Source organism: Boleophthalmus pectinirostris, unplaced genomic scaffold, assembly GCF_026225935.1.
Source record: "Boleophthalmus pectinirostris isolate CB_2022bp ecotype Guang Dong unplaced genomic scaffold, ASM2622593v1 HiC_scaffold_20, whole genome shotgun sequence".
Lineage (NCBI taxonomy): Eukaryota > Metazoa > Chordata > Actinopteri > Gobiiformes > Gobiidae > Boleophthalmus > Boleophthalmus pectinirostris.
The window spans coordinates 33,894,789-33,907,306 of record NW_026571153.1 but is presented as its reverse complement, the minus strand read 5'-3'; the positions used below and the strand labels follow the sequence as shown (position 1 = coordinate 33,907,306).

The 12,518-nt window shown below is 38.6% G+C and overlaps 1 protein-coding gene across 1 annotated transcript in view; it reads right to left on the bottom strand.

The window, feature by feature from the left end:
* Window positions 1–12,518, bottom strand: part of ppp1r14bb (protein phosphatase 1, regulatory (inhibitor) subunit 14Bb) — a 30,094-nt gene that overhangs the window by 6,255 nt on the left and 11,321 nt on the right. The window contains exons 2-3 of the mRNA XM_020937752.2: window positions 654–737; window positions 540–572 (exon numbers count right to left, since the gene is read on the bottom strand). Coding sequence (XP_020793411.1) covers window positions 540–572; window positions 654–737 — 117 coding nt within the window. The remainder of the gene's footprint in view (window positions 1–539; window positions 573–653; window positions 738–12,518) is intronic.

Genomic DNA, 12,518 nt, shown 5'->3' with positions numbered 1-12,518 from the left:
AAAATGGATTTAAAGAACACATTTTCAGGAGCCTGTGATCAATACGAGCATTTATGATCCTGTTTAGGAATTAGATTTTTCAACAAAACAGTGAGACACATTTTCATTAAACAGACAGATCATTAATGTTTATTGGTGGTTTATGGTTACAAAAAAAAAAAAAAAAAGAAGGATTGAAACACCTTTCAAAGCATTTGTAGTAATAAAAAATGTACTGTAAAAAAATATATATTTCTTTTTCCACCACAGTTTTTACTCATACCTGCATCTATAACTTTAAAGCGTGCCAAATAATGTGAACATTTGTTCTTTTGTTGCACAACTCACTCAGATATAATTTTACTTTTCTTATTTTTGTGGTCTATCCTTTGAAAATGTCAGGTTTTATACATTATTTTTTGTCCTTTTTTGTCCTTATTTCCCGAACTACAGCTTTGTGCTTGTGTAATATTACTTGAAGCAATTGTACTTGAGTACAATTTATAGCAACTCACCATTTTTAACCATGGCTTTGTTGTGATTTTAAGAATGTAACATACCTCAGTAGGTTTAAAACAATCAACAAGCAAGTCCTGCAACACAGTCAGACATAGCATAGTTAAGAGATGCCAGCTAACATTGTTGTATATCCTTTTTTCTCAAACTGTCAGTACCTTCACTCTTGCTGCTCGCTCAATATCACTCGGCATGTCCAACAATTCATCAACATCAATCTCCAGCTCTGGAATGGCCTCCTCCTGCAATGCACAAGCACACAAGCAAAATGAAGAGTAGAAAGGCAGAAGGAGTATATCATCTAAAATCTCTTTATGACAGCGGAGTGTTGTAGAACGGTGTGATGTCTGACCAAAGCCACTGTTTGACCACTAGAGGGCAATACAAGTCAGAAAACCACACAAAGACAAAGGGAAGTGGAACAGGATGACTAAAATGTAGAATAAACCACTTTGTATGTTACAAAGAACAAATACAGAGTCTAGGAGCATTTCACAGGACAACAGTGCAGCTTACATCCTTATCTTTAATAAAATACTAAAAGCACAATTTAAAGGTTCACTATTTAACTTTTCTGGTTAAATTTTGTATAGCCCAGTTACAACTCATATCTGCAGAGATGACAGTCTGCTCACAGTAACAATATTCAGGGCATGTTTTAGAAACTTTAAGCTCATAATGAAATACATGCTTGATATGTTTATTGCCTCACAACAAACCAGGCTACATATTGTAAAATAGAGGTCCCTTACATAGGGTGCAGCCCACTCCAGCTGTCTTTGTACCTGTCCCTGCCCATATGAAAAAAATAATAATAACGCTTTGTGAGTTATCTCACAAAGCTCGTGGGCTACTCTTCAAAATCACTTGTGACACACTATGGGATTATTGGGGTGCATCAACTCAAGTGCGAAATGTAAAGTGTATCAAAATATTTAAAAACTCATTCATATGAATTCATTATTAACATAAGTATTAAGTAATAACAGTTATAACAAAAAAGATTGAAAGATTAAAAATGAATATGCGCATTAGGCCTGACATGACATGAGCCATGTCTCATGTACATTATAAATACTTTATACATTAAACATTATACAATACATTATTTAAAAATATATATATACTGCCAGTCAAAATTACATACTTTTTCATTAATGTTTCTTCTTTATTTCCATGATTCCATTGCACACATTCAGACTGAAGACATGGAATATGGAAACTAAACTCAAAATAACTCAAAACCTGTTTTAGATTTTTAAAAATAGCCTTTATCCTTTTGCATTTTTGACTAGGGCTGGGCAAAAATTTAAAAAAATTAATCGCGATTATTCACATGAGTTCGAGCGATTAATCGCGATTAATCGCATGTTATACGCAAAACCAATTAATGAATTAAAAAGTAGAGTATAGCGCTCTTTTATTGGAAATGTAAATGAAAGAGCCAAACATTTGTTGTGCAAACAGCATTTCTTTCACAGGGGAACCTCAGAGCCTTCAAGGTATTCAGGGAGGCTCAAGAAAAAATATTGAATGGACGTTTGTACTACTAATATATTTATTGAATATTTTTTATGCTGTGAGTAATGAACACTAGTAATAATTTCTAGATCAGTGTTATAAACAAAGGGTTAATATAATGGAATGGAAATGGACCAATCACATTTTTTCTTCCAATGGTATCTGGGTAAATCAGTTACTCCAGCACTGAACTAAAGAAATAAGCTCAGCTCAGAGCCGGAGCCCGCGGCTGAGTCCGCGGCCGGAGCCGGAGCCCGCGGCCGAACTCGCGGCCGGTGCCGCGACGGGAGTCGGAGCCTGCGGCCGAACCCGCTGCCGGGCCCGCGGCTCGCCGAGGCTCGGGCACATTGCATCTCACGTGGTCAGAAAAAAGTGAAAAAAGTGTTAAGAAAAGACGTCAAACTTAAAGAAACGCTCGCGGTGGACTTTTTCAAAACAAAAGCCAGTGAGAAACAGACGTTTACAATAAAATAAATAATAAAAATGGCGTTAACGGCGTTAAAATAATTGTCGGCGTTAATGATTTAATTAGTTAACGCAAAGTTAACGCGTTAACGTGCCCGGCCCTATTTTTGACATTTCTTGCGCTGAGAAGGCACTGCTGTAAAATGAAAACCATTACAGGAGTTTTCATTGTGAAATCAGTAAGAGAAGACCAAAGGTTTGCAGCGCAGTCAACAAAGCAAAGGGTGCCTGCTTTAGGCATTTGGATATAAAATATAAACAATATTTAGTTTAGAGTTATTTCACTTTTTTTCTTTGCTGCATAATTCCACAGATCTTGCATCATATGTTGGATGTCTTCTGTCTGTATAAACACATAAAGAAACATTTAAAAAAAAATAGACTGAGATGTTGTGTCTAAACTTTTGAATGTATATATATCTATACTAGTGTAAATAAAAAATCCATGACATCCCATCCCAACAAAACATTCTCAACAGAAAATAGGATCTTGGTGCTATTGGTTCTGCCAATATGCTGGGTGGGTTTTGAATTGTTTTTAACAATTAACTAGCCTATGTAGTCCCTTGAACATCTCATGGTTTGAATTTTCATTCATACAAAGCTTTTCTGCAGTTACTTGCAGGATAAATTACAAAATCTGATCCAATTTGTAATAAGTTAACTGTGTTTTGAGAGAAACAAAAGCTATTTTCAGTCCCTACATAATATTGAGTTTTGGCAGATATTTAAGGCTGAAGTATCGATAATAGTATTGGAACTGAAGAAGCTGGATCGGTGACAAGTTGCCCCAGTGACATTGAAGACCAGTCTCCAGATCTTGAGCTATAAGCTTGGTCAAGACTGGAGGAATTTACCTGTTGCTCATGATTTGGTTTGATGGGAAAACCAGAGTGCCCAGACGAGGAGAAAAATAGAAACACGCCACAGAAAAGCCCGGGCGTCCTGTAAACTTGGAACCTTCTGAATGTGAAGCAAGAGTACTAGCCACTATAACCTGTCAGCTGCCATATGAATAACCTTATGAACCCACTCACCTTATGAATAAGATCAGTGAGTGATAGTTGGAAGAGCTGATGCCTCAAAAGTATCTTATATCCACTTCCGGTGAGGGGTGAGTAAGTAATGCCAAAATAGTGTATCATATTTGCTGCACTACTTAGATGCTTGATGTGAAGAATGTATGAGATTTGAAATAATTGAAATAGTTGAAACAGTGTTTGTTTTTAGTCCAGACAGAGGGATGAAAAGGGCAAACAGGAGAGAGGAAGAGGAACGTTAGCCATATGCCGTAAACAATATGGTCCTCAGAGCTTATTGTACAAGCTGTAGGCCTCCACAAGTGTGAGTCAATATTGACAATCTATGTGTCTCATTGCCTTCACTCACTGATGTCCTTATTATTTACTGAGACATACGTATCATGGCTTACTTGTACCTTCTCTATTCAAGTGTCTTCCACATCAGAAAATGGTGTCCTCAGAGTGGCAAGTCAATTTAGGTTATTACAGAAACTGAGAAATATAATATACTTAACAACATCAAACATACATTTTACAAGGACAACTTCAGAAAAGTGAGAAGACATCATGTGCAGTAGCCAAAACTTAATGCTATGGTGGTAAGTAGTTCAAAAGTCTGTGAATATTGTCCTTCAACATTCAAATAGTTTTAAAACCTACTTCATATGAAAAACATATATATTTAAATCAATATAAAGCAGTTTGGTGTATATTTTTGACCTTCCCTCAACATTTAAAGAGGAAGTCTTCAGTGCATGTGTGAGTGTTTCAGCGATCTCTCTCAGGCCTATTAATGTGTAAGAGTTTCATTAGCAGGATGCATGCTAATTGTATTGTCAAAAACTAAAGTGAACAAAATGTTAATATGTTGTTTTCTGCAAAACTTTGAAACATTAAAAGGTAACATTGTGATCTAAATATGTTTGTGTTAGCACTTCATACCCCAGAAGTAGTAGTACTCTTTAATATTCTCAACACTGATTATGTACAGTATGTAAACAGAACATAATGCACTGAGAATGCAAAGACCTGATCAGTTCTTATAGCTCACAATTAAGATAAGTGGGGACAGACAGAGCTGAGTCCAATCAATACAGAGCAACGTTTTTCAGTTAGTGCCAAGTGTATACAATGCTATGGTGCTCAGCTTAATGCACTCATACAGGGACTATGAGGCTATATGATACCCTGTTTAAAATTATAATTTATACATCATGCAGGTTGGATTTGGCATATATTTTGAGCAGGTTATTATTCTAGATTGATATCTGTAAAATGGCTAAACATTGTGCAGATAACTACCTCTGATTACCACTGTTTCTGTAGATATATAATTGTCATTTGGTCCTATGCATTTAAATAAAAAAAGCTATTGTCTTTATAGAAAGAAAAGAATTGTGGTTCACTTAGCAGATTATATGTGACATAGTGCATATGCATTAATGGCGCATGTCAGTCACTTGTACGGGACCAGTGCTGGTCATGCAGTCACCCTCCTCTCATCCTAATTCGCGAGACATCCACCTGAGTGGGACCAAATGCAGTGGACAGCTGCTGTGAGACGAGAATGTGAGCGGTCAGCAGTACCTCAGGTGAGAGACGCGGTAGTTGGACTGCTGGGACAGGCAAGAGCGGGTTCGACCAGGGGGAGAGAAGTGGTCAGTGGGTCTGCTGTGGTATGGGGAGCGCATGAGATAGACACTGGTCTGGCACATGAACAGAGGAACGCAGAGAAAGCTAAAAAGGCTAACATGTCTGTGCGTGCACAGGTTTACAGCGGTGTGCGTGCATGAGAGGGGTGCACATGCGCGTGGAATGTACGGAACACAAACCCAGACAGTTCTGTCATGGCCCAGCCAAAATTCTATATTCCTGACGCCTCTACCAGTGTGTACTTGCATCATGGGGATACAGAGCTGCAGGGCGGCAGTAGCTCAGTTGGTAGAGCATTCGCCCACTGATCTAAAAGGTTGGCGGTTCGAACCCAGCTCTCAACATAAACATCACAGGTTGAGTGGTCAGATCCACTGACCCACAGGTTGGCTGGTGTGATTCCAGCTCCCACAGATGAATGCTGTCGTTGTGTCCTTGGGCAAGACACTTAACCCACCTTGCCCACAGTGTCTGCATACACTGGTGTGTGAATGGGTGAGTGGTTCCTTGTTGTAAAGCGCTTTGAGTGCCTTGAAGGTGGAAAAGCGCTATAGAAAAATGTGACCATTTACTGTACCATATATAACTTTTCTCCACTCCCCTCTGTGCTGCCTGGTAATGAGGCAAAGACTGCAGACATTACCCACACCGGCAGTGCCAATAAATGCTACAGCAGTCACAGATTGGATGAGATGTACTTGTACTGTCCCACCCCAGCCTCCAGCTGTGAAGTACAGCCCCACCTGGACACGCCCACTCCTTTACACTAGCTCAGGGACAAGATAGGACCCAGTGTGTCTGTGTCCATACTTAGCAAACATACAGTAAACAAGGGCCTACACTTCTGAATGGACCTTAGTTCGCCACCTAAAAAGTGACATAGTGCAGCTTTAAACAGCTCTGGTAATGGTGGGACCAGAGCCACACAGTGCGATTGTGCTGCAATGGTAAGTGGAGCTTATCTGTGATTAAAATAAGAATGCTCACAAACACAGATTAACATTATGTTTCTTTTTTTTTTTTTTTGCCTGTGCTTGGGATCTCATGTTCTGCCATTCACTCTTAAGTAGCTTAAAGTCTTCTTATTCACATTCATTCTCATACACTAATCTGGAGATGCCCAAACCATTTCTCAACTGTGCTAAGGTTCATGGATAACATGTGTTATTGTTTAAACCCATAGTACATTAGAGGTTGTGTGAGTATTCGGATAATTATTCAAGACCATGGAATTTGCATTCAATATACAATAATATTAGTTTCTGTAATGTGTTTTTTACTAGTTCCAATATAAATATAAAACTAGTATGCATCATGTAAAACTGCATGCTTAAGTTAGGTTACGAATAAATATGTTTGTTTACAGTCTCAAACAAGTATCTTGTTCAAACAACTATCTATTTTCAAAACTAGTTTTATTATTGATTAGTATCTGGATATTGTCCTGATATTTTTGACAACCCTAGTGCCAATCACTGTACCATATGGCACGTAACAGTTTACAATGATACATTTAATTAGCTACAGTAATACTGATCATAATAGAGGCGATAACAAAAAAATCATTCTGTTCTCTTCCAAATCTGAATGATGCATTTTTGTGCAGTTTCAACAACTTAAATGTGATGTAACCCTCAGTCAAGTCTTTTGTCAATAAAACAAAACAAAACAAAAAAACTGGGACCATATGCACAGAAAACGGTATGTAACAAAGACTTTTTTCTCCCTACAGGCCACATGCTGACTCACATATTCCCACAGCCACAGCCTTTATGTTCACCTATTTAATTATAGTATTAACAAAGTGTGGCAATATTCTTGGCTCACCAGATCAACTGGCACAAAGTAGTGTTGCTGTCATCATCAGCTTATACTAGACAAACTTGCTTGAACCACAAGGGAAATTACAATTTCATTTCCGCATTAAATACAATACAACAACAATAACATGTAACCTGAACCGTTTAACAGTATTGATTTAAAATTATAACATAATGATCCACGTGTGTCATAGATTATAACTGTATGTCCTATTTAAGGCATGTGACCAAACAGTGTAGCAGGAAATGTACAGAATTGTATTTGTATGTAAAAGTGAACCTCCAATTTACAGACATATTTAATTTAATGTTAAAATGTACAGTTTTTGTGTAGAATTGTGTTGTTGCAAATTGGCTTAAACTGTGAACACTGTGATGCCTGCATTGGATTACTTAGTTGTTAATTCAGGTCTGTTGTCATCTTTCCCTATTCAGACAAACCATAAATAAATACATTTGGCAATAAAAAACAGAGAAGATATAAGTGTTTATGGCCACTAAAGTATATCACAGTAAGGCAGTGCAGTACATTGAATTATAAAGTTTGCTTGAGGGAAATTCATTCTCTGCATTTAACCCATCCTTCAATCAACCTGTCAGGGGCAATGAGCTTTTGGAGGACTCATCTTCAGATCTGGAGGTAGTCTTGGTCAAGACTAAGCAATCCACCCAGAAACAGTAAGGATTTGCAAACTTCACTCAACTCAACCACTGTGTTGCCTTCAATTGAGAAGAGTGTCATTTATAATTGTAGAGGTCTACAGCCAATCCTCTAAATAACTAAACTAAATAAAATCTTCTATATCTTTCTGTGGGCTGTTTCACTGCTGCTGCTTTACTCCTTGCCTTGCTCTTTGTGGTGGCCCTGGTTCATACAGTGCTGATTGGTATGCAAAACTTTGAGCTACAAATGTGCTCCGGGCCATGTGTGTACTAAGAGCTGTCACCAGAGCTGAGGCCTTCTATTTTTCCTGCTCTATACTAATATACTAAAGTGTATACTATATCAAGCCATTAATCAACATTTACTGAGTTGACTGAGGACTGTGTATTGAAAGTATTTATCTATCTATCTATTTATCTTATCTATGTATTGCTTATTCAGAATACCCTCAAATATGCATGGCATAACAGTGCAGCCAGCTTTCCTTGTTCTATCCACAGATTATCTTAATGTCCCGGTATGGGCCAATAGTGTCCTATGTGCGGTCGACCTGCACGCCTCAATGGCAGAGGCAGATGCATTGTGCCATTATACTTGTAGGAAAGGAGGTGGGTTTCTGGACGCGATCTGCTTCTCCTGTACCCTGTGTACTCTGCAAATTCTCTCCCCTCTTTAGAGGCTTCCCTGGACACAGATGGCCATGGGTACATGAACTCAAATATGTTCATGTAACCATGAATATATCATTTCAGTGGTGGTACACTCGTTCCATTTTTATTCATTTATTGTTTATTTTAGTGTGTTTAATCTGTTAATGCTGCATTTGTGCATCCAAGAGCAGAAATGACAAAGGTAAAGGACTCATCTACGCTGCATACAAGGCATTAAAAGCAAAGAGATTTCAGCCAATAGCCTGCTGAGACAGACAGGGACCAACTGCGCATTACGAGCGTAACGGGACACAGCTGGTGGCTCATTTAGTATGCTAACATTACACATCTGTGTCCATAACAGCTACAATAACTTCACAGAAGCTTCACGGTGCTATGACACAGGCCCACGTTTAAGCAGATGCACGCAAGCACTCCCCTAGTGACAGAGGACACGTCTTTCCCCCTTCAGTTCTGACGTCCCATCGAATGTCCAAAAGTCCATTCCCAGTTCTGTGTCTGTTATGAAACTGTCCGCACTCTGAGTAACTCAGCGCTCCTGCACAGCCACCAGCCATTCCTCTAGATGTCCCCTGTCCGCTCATTTATTTCAACTTTCTCTTGTCTGTTTCATTTGGTCTGTCCTGTGGTTAGTTATGAATAATAAAAGCAGCGCCGCCTCTTGGAATTGGTAACAGACAGCATCATAACTTCAGAAACTAATTTTGTATGCAGTGTACATGAGTCCTTTTCTTTTGTCATTTCTGCTCTTTAATGCATGAATGCAGTATTAACAGATTCAATAAGCTAAAATAAACAATGAATGAATACTGGTGACTAGGATAAAAATGGAACAAGTGTGCCACCACTGAACAGATAGTACTAGTAATCAAGTAAACAAAATATCCATTTGTAAACATATCTGGGTTTGTGCAGCCATGGCCTAATTGTGGCCAGGGATGCCTCTGAAGAAAACACTGAATGTACAGATTAGACAGGGTCCAGGGGAATCAGATTGCGTATAGAGACCTAACTCTTCTCCTACAAAGAAAACAGCACAATGCATCTGCCTCACCCTGCTCACTGGCCATTGATCTGTGCAAACTGACCACACAGAGTTGAAAGAGTGGAAAGCAGGTTGAGGTACCTTGTACACTCCACTCTCATCACAGTCCTGTGAAGACGTAAAAATCACATAAATAAAGCATGTGTTGCGCAAAGCTTTACGCACAGCGTCTTGTGGCTCTCCATTGGCACAAGAGGCGGCTGCATAGCAACTTTTACTCATGCTTGCACTTAAAGATGCACTTTTACTCACTTTAACCAACCTAGCATCTCCACTGCACTCTCACTACAGGGAAATCAGGTGGCCTCTCATGCCAGTGGTACAAGAGGTGGCCACATATGGAGATGCTTCTCCTCTGGACAACCAGCCGACCCCCACCCAGCATTAGAGCCCAAACAGGAACAGAAAGACTGTGGATAGAAATAAGAAAGCAGGCTGGGCAGCGAAACAACTGCACTGTGCTCTCAGAGACCCACCACCTCTACTGTCTGGAATGCCTGGTTACAATGATCTCTGCTTCCCTGTCTACCTCATCATCCATTCAGTGCATGAAAGTTTCACAGGATCACAAGATATTTTTATAGAATTATGAGATACTTTTTACGGGATAACATGATAATTTCTAAAGATTCTCTCTCTTTATAAAATGACACTGTGATCAGTGGACAAAAAATTGGAGGAGGCCTGCACCGCTGACGAGGGACCTGGCCTGGCTGATATTATGGCAGAATTACATTCTCAAGGGCAGGATATAATCACTTGTCTGAATGACATTGATACACAGATGAACACTGTTACTCAAGATGTTTCAGGCATGAAAAACCAACTAACTACAACAAATAAAACACTCATCATCATCAACTTCTTAAAGCAACAGAGCAAAGGATCTCCACACTCTTGAACCTAAGACAGATGACTTGGAGAAGAGAGGCAGACAAAAGACTGTTGTGCTGATTGGGCTTCCCAAAAGTGCCGTACTATTTTTTTTCACATGATCTTTTTTTTTTTCCCCCCTTCTATCTTGTTGTTGGGTTAGGATCTCTTGGTGAGAAGTTGTGGGTGGGATGGGGAATGTCTTTTGGGGTGGGGGTGGGGGTTTGTGGCATTGTTGTACAATGCCACAGTACATTTTTGATTGTTATACAATTATTATTACAAGTAATGTCCTGAAATAACTCCAAATAAAAATGGGATGATCTGAAAATCTTAATGTAATCTTGTGGAATGTGACAGGGCTCGGTCATGCATTTAAAAGATGTTGTGTCTTTTCTCACCTTAAACCATTAAAAGTTGATATAGTATTTCTCCAGGAAACACATTGAGCCCAATGATCAACGCAGAGATAGCTGGATATCTCAGTTTTTTCAAACTACCTTTAACCGGAAAGCTAGAGGAGTTGCCAGTATTTTCCACAAAAATGTTCCATTTCACTTAGAACAAATGACAGCTGATCCATTTGTCAGATATATGTATTGATTACAGGGTATATTAATGTTACTCCCACAATGCTCAACATTAATGGCCCCAATAATGATAACCCTGGATTCTTCAATCAGGTTTTTGATTTAATTCCCAGTTCTTGTTCTAACATAACAATCAGCAGGGACTTTAACTGTTATTTAGATCCCCATCTAGACAGAATATCTACAAAACCTCACATTAACACAGCTTCAGCTCAAACACTGAAAGACGATCTTGATGAAAGAAGATCTTGTGGACATATGGCGCCTTTTGCACCCTACAGACAAAGATTGTTCCTTTTATTCACATACACACAAGTCTTATACAAGGATAGATAATTTTTTTGTCTCATCTGAACTATTATCTAATATTAAACACATTACATACAATAAGATTATTATATACAATCCCACTTCAGTTTAATAATATAATACCTAAACAACACTATGTTTGGCACCTTAATGACCATACCTTTGTTTCATATATGAATGATCAAATTGACGATTCCATGCAAATGAATGACAATGGAGAAGTAACGGATTCAACTCTGTGGGAGACTCTCAAGGTCATATGTAGAGGCCACATTATTGCATAATCAGCTAAGAAAAAAGAACTTAATGCTTGTCTTAAGGAAATAGAGTTACTACTCTGTGGGATTTTTTTAATGTTTCATTCATGTTAATTTACCATGTAATATAGAAGTCACTGTGTTCCTTGATGTGATGTGTAAGTTTCTGGACCTTGGAGTGTCACTGGGGTCGGGATATGATGTCGTATGGACTTCGAGTGTTATGAGACAGCGAAGGGTTGGGTTTCCAACCTTTAGCATATGCCAATCTATGATAAACACGTGTTGGGTCAAAATTGCTGTGTATGTTTCTGCTGAAGATGCTAACTCAACAAGTTATGCTAGTATAAAGGCACCTGTTTTTCTGTGTATGGTCAGAACAGGGAACGACGTCTAAGGGGCGTTGTCGAGGGATGACGACGCAAAGAGACTCCGTGTGGCTGAGTTATGTAAAATCAACTTAAATCGGAGACCTGTACCTGCCTGAATCAATAAAGAGACATGTCTGAGAACTGTTTTAACTCTCCAAGACTCTTTTTTAAGATTCTCTGTTCAGGTTGCTTCCAGAAGAAGTGACAACTCCCTTCACTTGAAGAGAAGTAGTTACTCAGTTACAGATTACAAAACTATCCTTAAATTTAAATATGACTACAATAATATTTTAAGTAAACAAATTTGTAAAACTATATTGAAACTCAAGCAATTTGAACTGGGTGAAAAGTCAGAGAAGCTGTTAGCAAGTCAACTCAGAGGATCGCGAGCTAATACATAGCATACATCTTAATCAGAAGAGCTATTAACAATCCTACAGAAAATTGATTCCAGATATAAAGAATTCTATGATGAACTTCACAGAAGCAAAACAAACTCACTGATAATGATTTTTACACTTTCTTTTATAAATTTACAATCCCACAATTAATAGGATATTCCAATTCCACTGCAAACTGGGTAAAACTTGAACTGATTGCAGTGCAGACCAGCCTTTCAACCATCCTTCACACCGGGTATAAAAATGGGCCCAAACTACCAATACATTATTTGCTAGGAAAGATTAAGTAAATATTTATATTTCAGTGTACTCTCCCGAACCAAGATCCTGCGGGATTTCCAGATGCAGACTGACAGAACAG